Raw genomic sequence first — 16,544 nt, 5'->3', positions numbered from 1 at the left:
GAGAGCTGCAATGCAGTGGAGGGAGAAATTCAAAACGGCAAAAAGGAAGAAGGGTAAGAATGAAGAGATGAAGAGCGACAACGGCGATGTATATCTGACTGATGGAACCGTCAGGGCTGAAGATAGGAATGTATGATTTTCTTATCGGCTTAGCCTTCAGAAGGTATGTGTGAGAGAGGAGTGTGTACACGTACGCTTGCCCTTTTTGTACACTAAGCATGAATATGCAGTAACTTTCCAAAAAATGAAAAAGGTCATGGCCTTTGTGACTTTTGTGCTATGGTGGATTTAAAAATAAAACAAGTCTAAAAATTTGCCTTAGCCAGTTGTCCCAATCACAGTGTCACATAATGTTGTATTTTCTGTCTGATTTCACCAAGCAAGCCGTGTTATTTATTTATTTTTTCTTTTTGGTAGAAACAAACTCGGTCCAAGCCCCGGCATTCCAACTCCAAACCTGTTGAGAGCAACTACTTCGGCATGCCGCTGGCTGCTGTGGTCACTCTTGAGCGACCGATCCCCGTCTTCATTGAGAAATGCATCCGCTTCATAGAGACCACAGGTAAGAATCTGCTCAACTTGCCTTTGATACATCACCAGTCAGACCTTTTCTTTCAGTGTCTCTTGTCACGCATCTGTACAAAAGTTTGCAATTACCCCTTCTCACCACATTTTGTCACGTCGGCACCCTCCATCTTTGAAGTGTTTTATTTGGATCGCATGTGATGGTCCGACGCAGAACTCGACACCGTTGTTATGTGTTCAGAATACGATGAATTGTCTTGAATGTTTTTTTTTTTTGTTGTTGTTTTGCAAATTATCTAATAATGGATAAAATAATGCAGTTACAGCTACACGTCCTTTGGAGCATGTGAATTTTACATGTATTTTTTGCAAATCAGCTCAGATTCAGTCGGACATGATGTAGTCCTGCCACGCATCCTCACTCGTATTTAGGTCTGGACATTCTTTTAGCAGCTAACAGTGGGGATGGTGTGTTCAGGGTGATATGCAGTGTTAGTTTTCCGCCTCACAGGACGTTGAACTGTGGTCCCATCTCACCTTTCGGGTGATAGTTTAAACATTTCTCTGAGAGATGGTCAAAGCTTGGGATATTGTTTACCCGCCGGTGTGTGCTGTTTGCTCACTTCTATAAAATCTCTGAGGTCGTTACCGAGCCAATGGGTTTATTCACAGATTATTACACACAGGTACATAGTAGGCTCTTCTTTTCAACTTTCTGAAATGGACTTTATCTAAAAATATCAGAGGAAGCTGGACCAAACGTAAATGCAGGCCACACCTTTCAGATTTTTGCTTTTAACAAAATTGAACAAGTATAATTGACCCCCAGCTTGATCATTATACTGCTTTGTGTCACATAAATGGATGGGGTGTGAATAGTTTTGCACGACACAGATAGCTAGGCCTGTCGCAATAAACGATAAATCAATTAATCATAGATAAATTAAAAGTATCGACGTCATTTTAATTATCGCCTTTATCGTCTCTTCCAGCCTTTTTCTCTTTCTGTTGATGACACTGAATGAAAAAAGGCTCAACTCCGCTGCTCTCCACTGACCCTCCCTTCCTCATTTCCTTAGTTTAATGTCCAGTTCACACTACACGATCTTAGAGCTGTCAGTCGATTGTCGGCCCATTTTCAAAACCTGAGAGATCACACATTAGCCGACAGAAATCCTAGGTATAACGGTTCGATCGATCGTGCCGTGTGGTGTCCAACAATGGGCACAAAATAATGGCTACAAGTCCAGTTAACTAATTTTAAAACCAGGCATTAATCAATGCTTTACTACAATCTACCTGCAGTGCATGTGGCTCTAGTGTCAGCGTAACGTCCTGACTGAATGAAAATCATTACAACCTATTTATGTCACGTTAACGAAGAACAGCTGAAAAGTTACCGGGTTCATCAACGTAGCGATTTCGCTCCAACTCCAATGTCCGCTGGACTTCAGGTTGTCAGCTGTTTGGGATTCCCCTCAATAATTTCCCCTCAGAAAGCAGGAGGAGAATCCGGCTTTCTGATTGGCTACCTGTCACATTCAACAGGCAGGTTAACGATCCCAGTGGGAAAAAACCCCTGATTTAGATCTGAGGGACCACAACGATCTACCCTAACACACCACACACACTACAGCATGATAACAAGCGACAATTTTAGAACAATCAAAGTTCTAAGATTGTCATAAGGGGAAAATGTAGGTGTGAACTAACATGTAGTGTGAACTATTGCATCAGGTAGTCGATGTTCCATCTTCTCTATTTAAATCTAATGATTACTGAAGGGCAATATGGTAAACAGACTTTATAATCTGCACTCTTTTGGTTGAATCCAGTATTTATTTACACTTTGGTGTTTTTATTCAAGTACATTTTTGTTAATGGAGACTGAGAATCCATTTTATTTTTGTTTTTAGTTGTTTTGTTTATTTTATCAGTTCCAGTGTTAAATGTTCTTTAGAAAATAAAGTGTATCTATTTATGGTAGGAAATCACATGTATTATGTCATTTCCATTAAATCAGTGTAAAAAGGTCTTCAAACAATATTATCGTCTATCGCAATACTTTTAGAGACAATTAATCACTCAGCAAAATTTGCTATCGTGACAGGCCTAAACATATATATCTATATATAGATGGATAGAATATCTATCTATCTATCTATCTATCTATCTATCTATCTATAGATATCTATCTGTCTATCGATAGATATATAGATATATCTCTATCCATCTATATATAGGTATAGATGGATAGAGATATATCTATATATAGATGGATTATATAGATAGATAGGTAGATCTATATCTATATATAGGTATATAGTATTGATATTATAAAAGTGTCAATTTGCATTCACTAAATCTTTTTAGACAGTGGCAGGAAGCCGGAGCACCCGGAGAGAAACCTGCAAACTATAAAGTTTAATTCCAAAATTTATTTTTTATCTGCACCTAAAGAGAATTTAGAGAGACCAATTAGACAGACGTGATTTTAGATTGTGAGGAAGTCAGAGCGCCTGGAGAGAAACTTCAGACAGAAAACTGGTAAGATCCATTCATTAGGGGTACAAACGTTTCCAATTCTTCCATTTAAAATCCCAATATAGAAAAACGAAAACAGAAAAAACCAATGCTAAGAGAGAAAAGTAAGGAATTACTCGCCCAGTAAAAAACAACACAAGGAAAAAACACCCAGCACAACAAACTAAACAAAAACAAAAATATTGGCATAAATTTCCCCCAAAAAGTTTCTTCTTCTATTCTGCCGTATATTTCAGGACCCCAATTTTCTGTCTGACTCACTTCAATTTCTGCTTCCTCAAAATGACCACTTGTTTCGTCTTCTTCGCTGTTCTGTTCATCCAAATTTAAAGGTTCTGGCTCTTCTCCAGAACTTTCTTCATCATTCTGGAGAGGAGGCCCAGGAGAAACCGTCACTCTAGTTGTATTTAGGTGGTCACTCTGAGGTTCTGCTGGATTCACTCGCTTCTCGTAAATATAAATGAATCCGTTTTCACACATATCCTCACTGCAGGGTTCACCAGCAGTGAGGACATGTTCATCCACCACCTGTACAGTCTGTCGTCCTCGAATCAAATAAGTGTAGAAATGTTGTGACTCATCATCTCCACAAATGATGGAGGACAAACTGTACAACTCTGTTCCACTTTCTCCTGGTACCTTCAGGACTGGATTGGGAACCACTGGAAATCTTCTTTCGACCCACCGTGGTAGAAACAGAACAATCACATTATTGTTGCTCAGGATGTTTTTCCGATTAAAAACTAACCTGCAGCTTGAGCAATAAGGCTGGCCCCACAAATTTATCCAATAATTAAACAGTGAAGCGGTGTCGTTTAGTGAAGTCGAGGTCGGAAGTACAACAATGGGTCTGTTATTCAGTAGTAGTAAGAACGATTTTCCACATCCGTTGCAAGTGTTTTCACTGTACATTTCGCAATCCGTGCTGCCACCGTATGAATCGAGCCAGACAAGAACAGACTCCAGTAAACAAGAGATTTGAAACTCTTTCCCCAACTCTGGTGATGGTTGTCTCTCCCTCAGTTCCATTAAAACTGGGGAGATTTCTGCTGGGCAAAAGCAATATCCAGGTTGGTGGACGGCAGTGTAAATCAGACTGGCACAGTTGGGGATAGACGATGCCTCTTTGAACAAGTGTCTCCGACCCAGACACCGTCTGGTGACGCTCAGGTTGAGGACACTTTGAAATCCAGCACTCATCCAGCTGATGTTGAAGTGGTTTGCAAATGTACAGATGTCGCTCTCTATCTGTCTCATTCCACTTTGATCCTCATCAACAACTTTCCCATCCGGGTCAGTTTGTTGCTGAGGACCAGAGCAGAAATGCTTTCCCAAGACTTTTCTCTCATTGTGAGAGACAACTACCCCAGCCGGGGTAGTTTTGTCTTTTGGAAACGTTAAAGAACCATCATTATCTGGGGTTTCATTGCTGTTCCTGTCAGTGAAACTAGCTTCCCCGTCCGGGGGGCAGTTTAATTCAGGTTCAGCAGAAACCCTATGCTTTAACGATGAGTTCATAGATAGATCTAGGACTCTGTTTTCATTGTAAACGCTACGTCCCTCTGAAACAAATTCCTCGTCCGAGGAACTTGTAAAATCAGAGGTGCTGGAAAATGTGCTGGAAATCAAAGGTTTCTCAGTGAATTCAGCCCCAGAAAAAACTTTCCCAGCCGGGTCAGTTTTTTCTTTGGGAACAACGGGCAAATTGTTCCCAGAGACTGAATTCACATCCTGAGTTGTGACGACAGACGATGTCTTAGTCAAATCCAATGCAGAGGCTTCATAGTCAACTTTCTGGTTGACGGAGCAAACTGACCCAGCCGGGTCAGTTTGCTCTCGGGAACATGGAAAGTTCATTCCCAAATGAAGTGCTCTTGTCCTCAGTACTGCATTCTGAAATCTCCGTTAAATTATTGTCGGTGTCTTCGAAGGAAACTGACTCCTCTTCCAGGCAAACTTCCCCAGCCGGGTCAGTTTGCTCATTGGGAACCATTGTCGGTTCGTTTCCAAATGAAGTGTTCTCATCCTGAGAAACACTCTGGTCCACGTCCTTCCCTGGGAGGTAATGGTCACACAATTTCTTCATTCCTGTTGTAATGAGGTAACCAAGTCCCCAACCAACAGGAAATATTAAGGGATAAGGCATCGCTGTAATACTAAAAATCTTTGTCTGACACAAAGCTTCGTTTCTCTGCACTGTTTAGATCCTGACTGACGATGAACTGAGTTACACGCATTTAAAGTCTCATAGACCTTCTATGATGTCATCATAGAAGGTCTATGATGTCATCAATGACCTCACTGGAGTTCTGGTGCAAGGTCTTGCTTCTGATCGTTGCTATGGAAACGATCACATCAGTTCTGCATGACTCAAACTATAGTTGAAATAATGACTAAATATTTAAATCATGTCATATTTTTTAAAATGTATTTAACATAAAGAGATTGATAATATATTTTTATATGATTGAATTGTTTCATTTGTAGTTTTCTGTATCTGCTGTGGTATAAATTGTCTTCATCCAATTATCCATTACTATTTTTTAACACAATTCTTTGGTAAGCTAGCTGCACCAAACTATGGTCCGGGGATCCCAGTTGGAGAAAGATTGGTTTAATCAAATCTATTCTACTATTATCAGACACTTTGATCGCTCTGATTTAAGGGGATAAATCAGATGAGATTAACAAAGATTTCCCAAAATGAAAAAAAGAAATTAAATGATCTATGCAGTTTGTCTTCAAGCAGCAAAAAGGTGCATAGACTCTGCAATCATAGTGATAGAGCCTATATTTTATTAAATGATAACCTGATAAAGAAAAACCTACTTTGAAATATATATTTCAGCATTAATGCACTAATACATGATCTGAAAAGTTTCACTCGAAAAGTTTAATTACATAAGTAGCGAACCGTTAAACCGTTTTACGGCGTTAAAACTAACCGTTAAAAAACTAAACTTGCTACTTACGATGCTAGCGCCGTTCCAGAGTCGACTTTTACGTCACTTCCGTTGACTTTATATATTTTGATTTCCTGTTACAAAGGTCACTGATTGGAGATGGAAATATTAGCTGAAGGGTTGTTGTTTACTATACTACCACAGTGTAAGTCACATATTCTGTAATGATTAATAATAATGGATAATTGTTTGTCTATTCTTATTCTAGAGATTCTATGAAGTGTAAAAACTAATTCATTGGGTTTTTCTGTCATTTTTTTAATAAATTGATCAAGTTTTTTTCATTGGACATCAAAAACAATATGTAAAACATTTTGAAATGCCTTGCTGCTGAAATGTGCTATACAAATAAAATTTGATTGATTGATTGATAGTGTGAACTATTGCATCAGGTAGTCGATGTTCCATCTTCTCTATTTAAATCTAATGATTACTGAAGGGCAACATAGTTTACAGACTTCATAATCTGCACTCTTTTAGTTGAATCCAGTATTTATTTACACTTTGGTGTTTTTATTCAAGTACATTTTTGTTAATGGAGACTGAGAATCCATTTTATTTTTGTTTTTAGTTGTTTTGTTTATTTTATCAGTTCCAGTGTTAAATGTTCTTTAGAAAATAAAGTGTATCTATTTATGGTAGGAAATCACATGTATTATGTCATTTCCATTAAATCAGTGTAAAAAGGTCTTCAAACAATATGGCTCCTGGGCCTGCAAGCACCAGGTGAGATCGACACGAGACATATATCTATGAAACCACGGGATAACCTGCCAAACTGGCATCGCATTCTCTGGCTCTTTGTTCCTATCGCCATATATAGGTATACCTGAACAATGTTATATAGAAGTAGATAGGTTTTTCTATATATGTATGGTATTTTGAAAAGCATTTAACACTTAAACTTTATAAAGTTTAATTCCAAAATTTATGTCATCTGCACCTAAAGAGAATTTAGAGACCAATTAGACAGGCGTGATTTTTTGTGATAAGTCAGGCGCCTGGAGAGAAACTTCAGACAGAAAACTGGTAAGATCCAAAGGCCAAATTTTGGAGAGATCCAATTCTTCCATTTAAAAGCCCAAACAGCGAAAACAGAAAAACCAATGCTAAGAGAAAAAGTACATAAGATCCCAGTAAAAACAACACAAGGAAAAACACCCAGCACAACAAACTAAACAAAAACAAAAATATTGGCATAAATTTCCCCAAAATGTTTCTTCTTCTATTCTGCAGTATATTGGACCCCAATTTTCTGTCTGACTCACTTCAATTTCTGCTTCCTCAAAATGACCACTGTGTGCTTCTTCTGTTCTGTTCATCCAAATTTAAAGGTTCTGGCTCTTCTCCAGAACTTTCTTCATCATTCTGGAGAGGAGGCCCAGGAGAAACACACCTCTAGTTGTATTTAGGTGGTCACTCTGAGGTTCTGCTGGATTCCCAGCATCAAATATAAATGACACTGTTTTGATATATCCCTCACTGCAGGGTTCACCAGCAGTGAGGACATCCACCACCTGTACAGTCTGCCTGACCTCAAAAATAAGTGTAGAAATGTTGTGACTCATCATCTCCACAAATGATGGAGGACAAACTGTACAACTCTGTTCCACTTTCTCCTGGTACCTTCAGGACTGGATCCTAACCACTGGAAATCTTCTTTCGACCACTTGGTAGAAACAGAACAATCACATTATTGTTGCTCAGGATGTTTTCCGATTAAAAACTAACCTGCAGCTTGAGCAAAATGAGCGCAGAAACCTGCCCATCCAATTGCTCAAACATTAAAAAGTCACTTTAGTGAAGATGATTAGTACAACAATGGGTCTGTTATTCAGTAGTAGTTCCTCTCACTTCCTCCCTCCGTCTTCAGTCAACAACACATTTATCTGCCGTATGACCGGGAGCCAGACAAGAACAGACTCCAGTAAACAAGAGATTTGAAACTCTTTCCCCAACTCTGGTGATGGTTGTCTCTCCTCAGTTCCATTAAAACTGGGAGATTTCTGCAGCAAAAGCAATATCCAGGTTGGTGGGCGGCAGTGTAGATCAGACTGGCACAGTTGGGGATAGCGATGCCTGTTTGAACAAGTTCTCCGACCCAGACACCTGTGCTGGTGCTCATTTTGTTGAGGACACTTTGAAATCCAGCACTCATCCAGCTGATATTGAAGTGGTTTGCAAATGTACAGATGTCGCTCTCTATCTGTCTCATTCAAAAGTTTGATCCTCATCAACAACTTTCCCATCCGGGTCAGTTTGTTGCTGACGATCGCTGAGAGAATGCTTTCCCAAGACTTCAACACTTGTGAGAGACAACAGACAAACAGACTAGTTAAAGCTCTTTGGAAGCGTTAAGAACCATCATTATCTAATTTGCTGTTCCTGTCAGTGAAACTAGCTTCTCCGGGGGCAGTTTAATTCAGGTTCAGCAGAAACCCTGTTTCCAGTTTACGTGTTGAGTTCATAGATAGATCTAGGACTCTGTTTTCATAGAGGTTTCGTCCCTCTGAAACAAATTTAGGAACTTGTAAAATCAGAGGTGCTGGAAAATGTGCTGGAAATCAAAGGTTTCTCAGTGAATTAACAGCCCCAGAAAAATTTCAACATTCCCATATTTAGTTTCTTTAGGACTCAAATTGTTCCCAGAAGAAGTGTGAACATCACTGAGTTGTGACGACAGGCGATGTCTTAGTCAAATCCAATGCAGACTTCATAGTCAACTTTCTGGTGTCGGATAAACGATAAATAAATTAATCTCGATAAATTAAAACTATGGAAAGTTCATTCCCAAATGAAGTGCTCTTGTCCTCAGTACTGCATTCTGAAATTTTCCTGATATAAAACCCTGTAAGAGAAACTCTCCTCTTCCAGGCAAACTTCCCCAGCCGGGTCAGTTTGCTCATACATAAGGCCGTTTCCAAATGAAGTGTTCTCATCCTGAGAAACACTCTGGTCCATGTCCTTCCCTGGGAGGTAATGGTCCACACAATTTCTTCATTCCTGTTGTAATGAGGTAACCAAGTCCCCAACCAACAGGAAATATTAAAATTAAAGGCATCGCTGTAATACTAAAATCTTTGTCTGACACAAAGCTTTTTCTCTGCTGTTTAGATCCTGAATGAAGGCTCAACTCGATTTAAAGTCTCATAGACCTTCTATGATGTCATCATAGAAGGTCTATGATCATCAATGACCTCACTGGAGTTCTGGTGCAAGGTCTTGCTTCTGATCGTTGCTATGGAAAATCTGAGATCACATCAGTTCTGCATGACTCAAACTATAGTTGAAATAATGACTAAATATTTAAATAATGTCATATTTTTTAAAATGTATTTAACATAAAGAGATTGATAATATATTTTTATATGATTGAATTGTTTCATTTGTAGTTTTCTGTATCTGCTGTGGTATAAATTGTCTTCATCTCCATTACTATTTCATTAACACAATTTTTAAGTTAATTCTTTGGTAAGCTAGCTGCACCAAACTATGGTTCAGGATCCCAGTTGGAGAAAGATTGGTTTAATCAAATCTATTCTACTATTATCAGACACTTTGACCAAATCTGATTTAAGGGGATAAATCATTAATGTTGTTTAACAAAGATTTCTCCAATGAAAAAAAGAAATTAAATGATCTATGTTTGTCTTCAAGCAGCAAAAGGTGCATAGACTCTGCAATCATAGTGATAGAGCCTATATTTTATTAAATGAGGCAGGTTAACTGATCCCAGTGGGGAAAAACCTACCTGATTTAGCATTAATGCACTAATACATGATCTGAAAAGTTTCACTCGAAAAGTTTAATTACACAATCTTAGCGAACCGTTAAACCGTTCTAAGATTGTCAAACTAACCGTTAAAAACTAAACTTGTGTACTTACGATGCTAGTGTGAACTATTACGTCACTTCGTTGACTTTATATATTTTGATTTCCTGTTACAAAGGTCACTGATTGGAGATGGAAATATTAGCTTTATAATCTATCTTGTTGTTTACTATATTTACTACCACAGTGTATGTTATTTCTGTAATGATTAATAATAATGGATAATTGTTTGTCTATTCTTATTCTAGAGATTCTATGAAGTGTAAAAACTAAATCATTGGGTTTTTCTGTCATTTTTTTAATAAATTGATCAAGTTTTTTTCATTGGACATCAAAAACAATATGTAAAACATTTTGAAATGCCTTGCTGCTGAAATGTGCTATACAAATAAAATTTGATTGATTGATTGATAGTGTGAACTATTGCATCAGGATGGCCTACAACTGTTCCATCTTCTCTATTTAAATCTAATGATTACAGCTGAATAGCCTCCTGAGAACAGTCAGGTTCTCCAGAATCCCGCTTTATTTACACTTTGGTGTTTTTATTCAAGTACATTTTTGTTAATGGAGACTGAGAATCCATTTTATTTTTGTTTTTAGTTGTTTTGTTTATTTTATCAGTTCCAGTGTTAAATGTTCTTTAGAAAATAAAGTGTATCTATTTATGGTAGGAAATCACATGTATTATGTCATTTCCATTAAATCAGTGTAAAATATATATATATATATATATATATATATATATATACTTTTAGAGACAATTAATCACTCAGCAAAATTTGCTATCGTGACAGGCCTAAACATATATATCTATATATAGATGGATAGAATATCTATCTATCTATCTATCTATCTATCTATCTATCTATCTATAGATATCTATCTGTCTATCGATAGATATATAGATATATCTCTATCCATCTATATATAGGTATAGAGATATAGGATGATATATCTATATATAGATGGATTATATAGATAGATAGGTAGATCTATATCTATATATAGGTATATAGTATTGATATTATAAAAGTGTCAATTTGCATTCACTAAATCTTTTTAGACAGTGGCAGGAAGCCGGAGCACCCGGAGAGAAACCTGCAAACTATTTATAAAGTTTAATTCCAAAATTTATTTTTTATCTGCACCTAAAGAGAATTTAGAGAGACCAATTAGACAGACGTGATTTTATACGGTGTGAGGAAGTCAGAGCGCCTGGAGAGAAACTTCAGACAAAAAACTGGTAAGATCCATTCACTACGGGTACAAACGTTTCCAATTCTTCCATTTAAAATCCCAATATAGAAAAACGAAAACAGAAAAAACCAATGCTAAGAGAGAAAAGTAAGGAATTACTCGCCCAGTAAAAAACAACACAAGGAAAAAACACCCAGCACAACAAACTAAACAAAAACAAAAATATTGGCATAAATTTCCCCCAAAAAGTTTCTTCTTCTATTCTGCCGTATATTTCAGGACCCCAATTTTCTGTCTGACTCACTTCAATTTCTGCTTCCTCAAAATGGCCGCTTGTTTGGTCTTCTTCGCTGTTCTGTTCATCCAAATTTAAAGGTTCTGGCTCCTCTCCAGAACTTTCTTCATCATTCTGGAGAGGAGGCCCAGGAGAAACCGTCACTCTAGTTGTATTTAGGTGGTCACTCTGAGGTTCTGCTGGATTCACTCGCTTCTCGTAAATATAAATGAATCCGTTTTGATACATATCCTCACTGCAGGGTTCACCAGCAGTGAGGACATGTTCATCCACCACCTGTACAGTCTGTTGTCCTCGAATCAAACAGGTGTAGAAATGTTCTGACTCATCATCTCCACAAATGATGGAGGACAAACTGTACAACTCTGTTCCACTTTCTCCTGGTACCTTCAGGACTGGATTGGGAACCACTGGAAATCTTCTTTCGACCCACCGTGGTAGAAACAGAACAATCACATTATTGTTGCTCAGGATGTTTTTCCGATTAAAAACTAACCTGCAGCTTGAGCAATAAGGCTGGCCCCACAAATTTATCCAATAATTAAACAGTGAAGCGGTGTCGTTTAGTGAAGTCGAGGTCGGAAGTACAACAATGGGTCTGTTATTCAGTAGTAGTAAGAATGATTTTCCACATCCGTTGCAAGTGTTTTCACTGTACATTTCGCAATCCGTGCTCCCACCGTATGAATCGAGCCAGACAAGAACAGACTCCAGTAAACAAGAGATTTGAAACTCTTTCCCCAACTCTGGTGATGGTTGTCTCTCCCTCAGTTCCATTAAAACTGGGGAGATTTCTGCTGGTCCAAAGCAATATCCAGGTTGGTGGACGGCAGTGTAGATAAGACTGGCACAGTTCGGAATAGACGATGCCTCTTTGAACAAGTGTCTCCGAGCCAGACACCGTCTGGTGACGCTCAGGTTGAGGACACTTTGAAATCCAGCACTCATCCAGCTGATGTTGAAGTGGTTTGCAAATGTACAGATGTCGCTCTCTATCTGTCTCATTCCACTTTGATCCTCATCAACAACTTTCCCATCCGGGTCAGTTTGTTGCTGAGGACCAGTGCAGAAATGCTTTCCCAAGACTTTTCTCTCATTGTGAGAGACAACTACCCCAGCCGGGGTAGTTTTGTCTTTTGGAAACGTTACAGAACCATCATTTGCTGGGGTTTCATTGCTGTTCCTGTCAGTGAAACTAGCTTCCCCGTCCGGGGGGCAGTTTAATTCAGGTTCAACAGAAACCCTATGCTTTAATGATGAGTTCATAGATAGATCTAGGACTCTGTTTTCATTGTAAACGCTACGTCCCTCTGAAACAAATTCCTCGTCCGAGGAACTTGTAAAATCAGAGGTGCTGGAAAATGTGCTGGAAATCAAAGGTTTCTCAGTGAATTCAGCCCCAGAAAAAACTTTCCCAGCCGGGTCAGTTTTTTCTTTGGGAACAACGGGCAAATTGTTCCCAGAGACTGAATTCACATCCTGAGTTGTGATGACAGACGATGTCTTAGTCAAATCCAATGCAGAGGCTTCATAGTCAACTTTCTGGTTGACGGAGCAAACTGACCCAGCCGGGTCAGTTTGCTCTCGGGGAACCGCTGAAAGTTCATTCCCAAATGAAGTGCTCTGGTCCTCAGTACTGCATTCTGAAATCTCCGTTACATTATTGTCGGTGTCTTTGAAGGAAACTGGTTCCTCTTCCAGGCAAACTAACCCAGCCGGGTCAGTTTGCTCATTGGGAACCATTGTCGGTTCGTTCTCAAAGTAAGTGCTCTCATCCTGAGACACACTCTGGTCCACATCCTTTCCTGGGAGGTAATGGTCACACAATTTCTTCATTCCTGTTGTAATGAGGTAACCAAGTCCCCAACCAACAGGAAATATTAAGGGATAAGGCATCGCTGTAATACTAAAAATCTTTGTCTGACAAAAAGCTTCGTTTCTCTGCACTGTTTAGATCCTGACTGACGATGAACTGAGTTACACGCATTTAAAGTCTCATAGACCTTCTATGATGTCATCATAGAAGGTCTGTGATGTCATCAATGACCTCACTGGAGCTCTGGTGCAAGGTCTTGCTTCTGATCGTTGCTATGGAATCGATCACATCAGTTCTGCATGACTCAAACTATCGATGAAATAATGACTAAATATTTAAATCATGTCATATTTTTAAAATTTATTTAACATAAAGAGATTGACAATAGATTTTTATATGATTGAATTGTTTCATTTGTAGTTTTCTGTATCTGCTGTGGTATAAATTGTCTTCATCCAATTATCCATTACTATTTTTTAACACAATCCTTTGGTAAGCTAGCTGCACCAAACTATGGTCCGGGGATCCCAGTTTGAGAAAGATTGGTTTAATCAAATCTATTCTACTATTATCAAACACTTTGATCGCTCTGATTTAAGGGGATAAATCAGATGAGATTAACAAAGATTTCCCAAAATGAAAAAAAGAAATTAAATGATCTATGCAGTTTGTCTTCAAGCAGCGAAAAGGTGCATAGACTCTGCAATCATAGTGATAGAGCCTATATTTTATTAAATGATAACCTGATAAAGAAAAACCTACTTTGAAATATATATTTCAGCATTAATGCACTAATACATGATCTGAAAAGTTTCACTCGAAAAGTTTAATTACATAAGTAGCGAACCGTTAAACCGTTAAACTTACGGCGTTAAAACTAACCGTTAAAAAACTAAACTTGCTACTTACGATGCTAGCGCCGTTCCAGAGTCGACTTTTACGTCACTTCCGTTGACTTTATATATTTTGATTTCCTGTTACAAAGGTCACTGATTGGAGATGGAAATATTAGCTGAAGGGTTGTTGTTTACTATACTACCACAGTGTAAGTCACATATTCTGTAATGATTAATAATAATGGATAATTGTTTGTCTATTCTTATTCTAGAGATTCTATGAAGTGTAAAAACTAATTCATTGGGTTTTTCTGTCATATTTTTAATAAATTGATCAAGTTTTTTTTCATTGGACATTGAAAACAATATGTAAAACATTTTGAAATGCCTTGCTGCTGAAATGTGCTATACAAATAAAATTTGATTGATTGATTGATAGTGTGAACTATTGCATCAGGTAGTCGATGTTCCATCTTCTCTATTTAAATCTAATGATTACTGAAGGGCAATATAGTTTACAGACTTTATAATCTGCACTCTTTTGGTTGAAACCAGTATTTATTTACACTTTGGTGTTTTTATTCAAGTACATTTTGTTAGAGGAGACTGAGAATCCATTTTATTTTTGTTTTTGGTTGTTTTGTTTATTTTATCAGTTCCAGTGTTAAATGTTCTTTTGAAAATAAAGTGTATCTATTTTTGGCAGGAAATCACATGTATTATGTCATTTCCATTAAATCAGTGTAAAAAGGTCTTCAAACAATATTATCGTCTATCGCAATAGTTTTAGAGACAATTAATCACTCAGCAAAATTTGCTATCATGACAGGCCTACAGATAGCAAATATTTTCTTTTCATTTTCCGCTGCTTCCCCCCCTCGTCACCTCAGTCGTGGAGCCGAACAGAAAAGAACCCGGTGGGACGGACCGTTGTCTTACTTTATTTTCCTTGGATGCAATTACGTTGCCCTTCAAAGCACATAAAGCACCCTCAAGCCACATTCCCCCATCACAGCGATTTTTAAGCCAACCAAATGGATTCAACAAATAACGTTAGACCTGAAAGACCCATATGCTCAGGTTAATGTTGTGTTTCAGTGTTTAGGTTACAGGTCATTAGTCTGGTGTCAGCAACAATCTATACATCCAGGGTTTTTTTTTTCCTCTCTCTCTCTCTCTTCTCTTGGAGCACAGATATGCACAGACAGCCTCTTGTAGCTTTTCTACCCTGCTGCCCAGATGCCAGGCTCTCTGCCAGGCGGCTCCGATGCCACACTGCCCCGGCTGTGCCAGCTTACTCTGCCACCAGCTGTTAACCCAAACCAGAGGGTGAGCTGTGATGCTGATCTCTCGGTTCTTCTCTGGATCACGATTTCACATGCTCGCCGCTCCCCCTGACCCCCTCCCATTAGTTGCAATTAATTTCCTGCCATCTGCGCACCCCGAGCGCTGTGCCTGATACATTTACTTTATTACCTTTAGTTGCGTTTAATTTTGCCGTCTGAGTGAAAATGATGCTCTTATTGCTGACGGACATTCCAGTGCTTTCCAGTTTAATCTCTGGCCTGATTAAAAGTCTGTGCGTTTGTGGATTACCGTCTTACAAAACAGCCACCTCCTTCCTGCATGCTGGAGCGTATAGGGGCACAGCCCCGGATAACAAGGCATCATGTTTGATTTTGCCTCTCCCTGCTCAGATGTTAACTGAAGCAGTCACAGCAGTTACTGCAGGATAAAGGAGAAAAACTAGTTGAATAGGTATTTACATGCTCTGCTGTACGCTCACGGAGCTGCGTTTGCAGCTCACGCTCAGGTATTCGCTGCCTTTTATCTTCACCTTTTTACCTTTAGTATTCCTCCTAATCCTCTCCTCTTTCAGCTCCCAGGTGTGTCTATTTATTTTTTACCTCTCCTTACTGAATACTTACACCTGTCATATTTGGTTTCTTTCATTCCTTCTCAAAATGCTCTTTTTATTTCTTCCTCTGCTCCTTTGTTCTCCCTCTGACTCCAGCTATTCTCTTTATCTGCTTACTTCCTCTTCAGTGCTTCTTCTCCCGTCTTTCACCAACGTGCTGAGTTTGTATGAGTCAGGATGTGTTTTTTTTGGGGGGGGTTGGGGGTTTCATCTCGGCTCCCTCTGTCCGTTTAACAAGATCAGGAACGGGACGGATGTTTGTGCTCAGCTGTTTCCAAGTTTGTTTAGCTCGTTCAGGTTTATTTATCTAGAAGGAGGGAAGGAGTTGCACCAGTTTTTACTCACCTGACAGTTAAATGTTACGGATCAGGTGTCATTAAGGTCAGATGTGACGGAGCTATAAGTGTTTTTTGAGAGCCCTTCACTTATAGCAATAGCATAAAAACACTTATTGTTTCCCCTCAAATAAATGACAGATTTGAATCCCACTGAATTAGCTTATGCAACGACAGAGGAGCAGTCATGCTGACTCCAATCTCACTACTGTGTTCAGTTGTTGTGGGAGGAAAGGCAGTTTATGAAACAGAAACCCATAGTCAGTTTTTGAAATTATTT

At 38.7% G+C, this 16,544-nt stretch overlaps 1 protein-coding gene across 1 annotated transcript in view; it reads left to right on the top strand.

The window, feature by feature from the left end:
• The window catches only part of arhgap35a (Rho GTPase activating protein 35a), an 87,382-nt gene that overhangs the window by 56,831 nt on the left and 14,007 nt on the right, over nucleotides 1-16,544 (top strand). The window contains exon 3 of the mRNA XM_044120679.1: nucleotides 418-562. Coding sequence (XP_043976614.1) covers nucleotides 418-562 — 145 coding nt within the window. The remainder of the gene's footprint in view (nucleotides 1-417; nucleotides 563-16,544) is intronic.

Source organism: Gambusia affinis, linkage group LG06, assembly GCF_019740435.1.
Source record: "Gambusia affinis linkage group LG06, SWU_Gaff_1.0, whole genome shotgun sequence".
NCBI lineage: Eukaryota > Metazoa > Chordata > Actinopteri > Cyprinodontiformes > Poeciliidae > Gambusia > Gambusia affinis.
The sequence above is the reverse complement of the archived record's forward strand: the minus strand, read 5'-3'. Positions and strand labels throughout refer to the sequence as shown.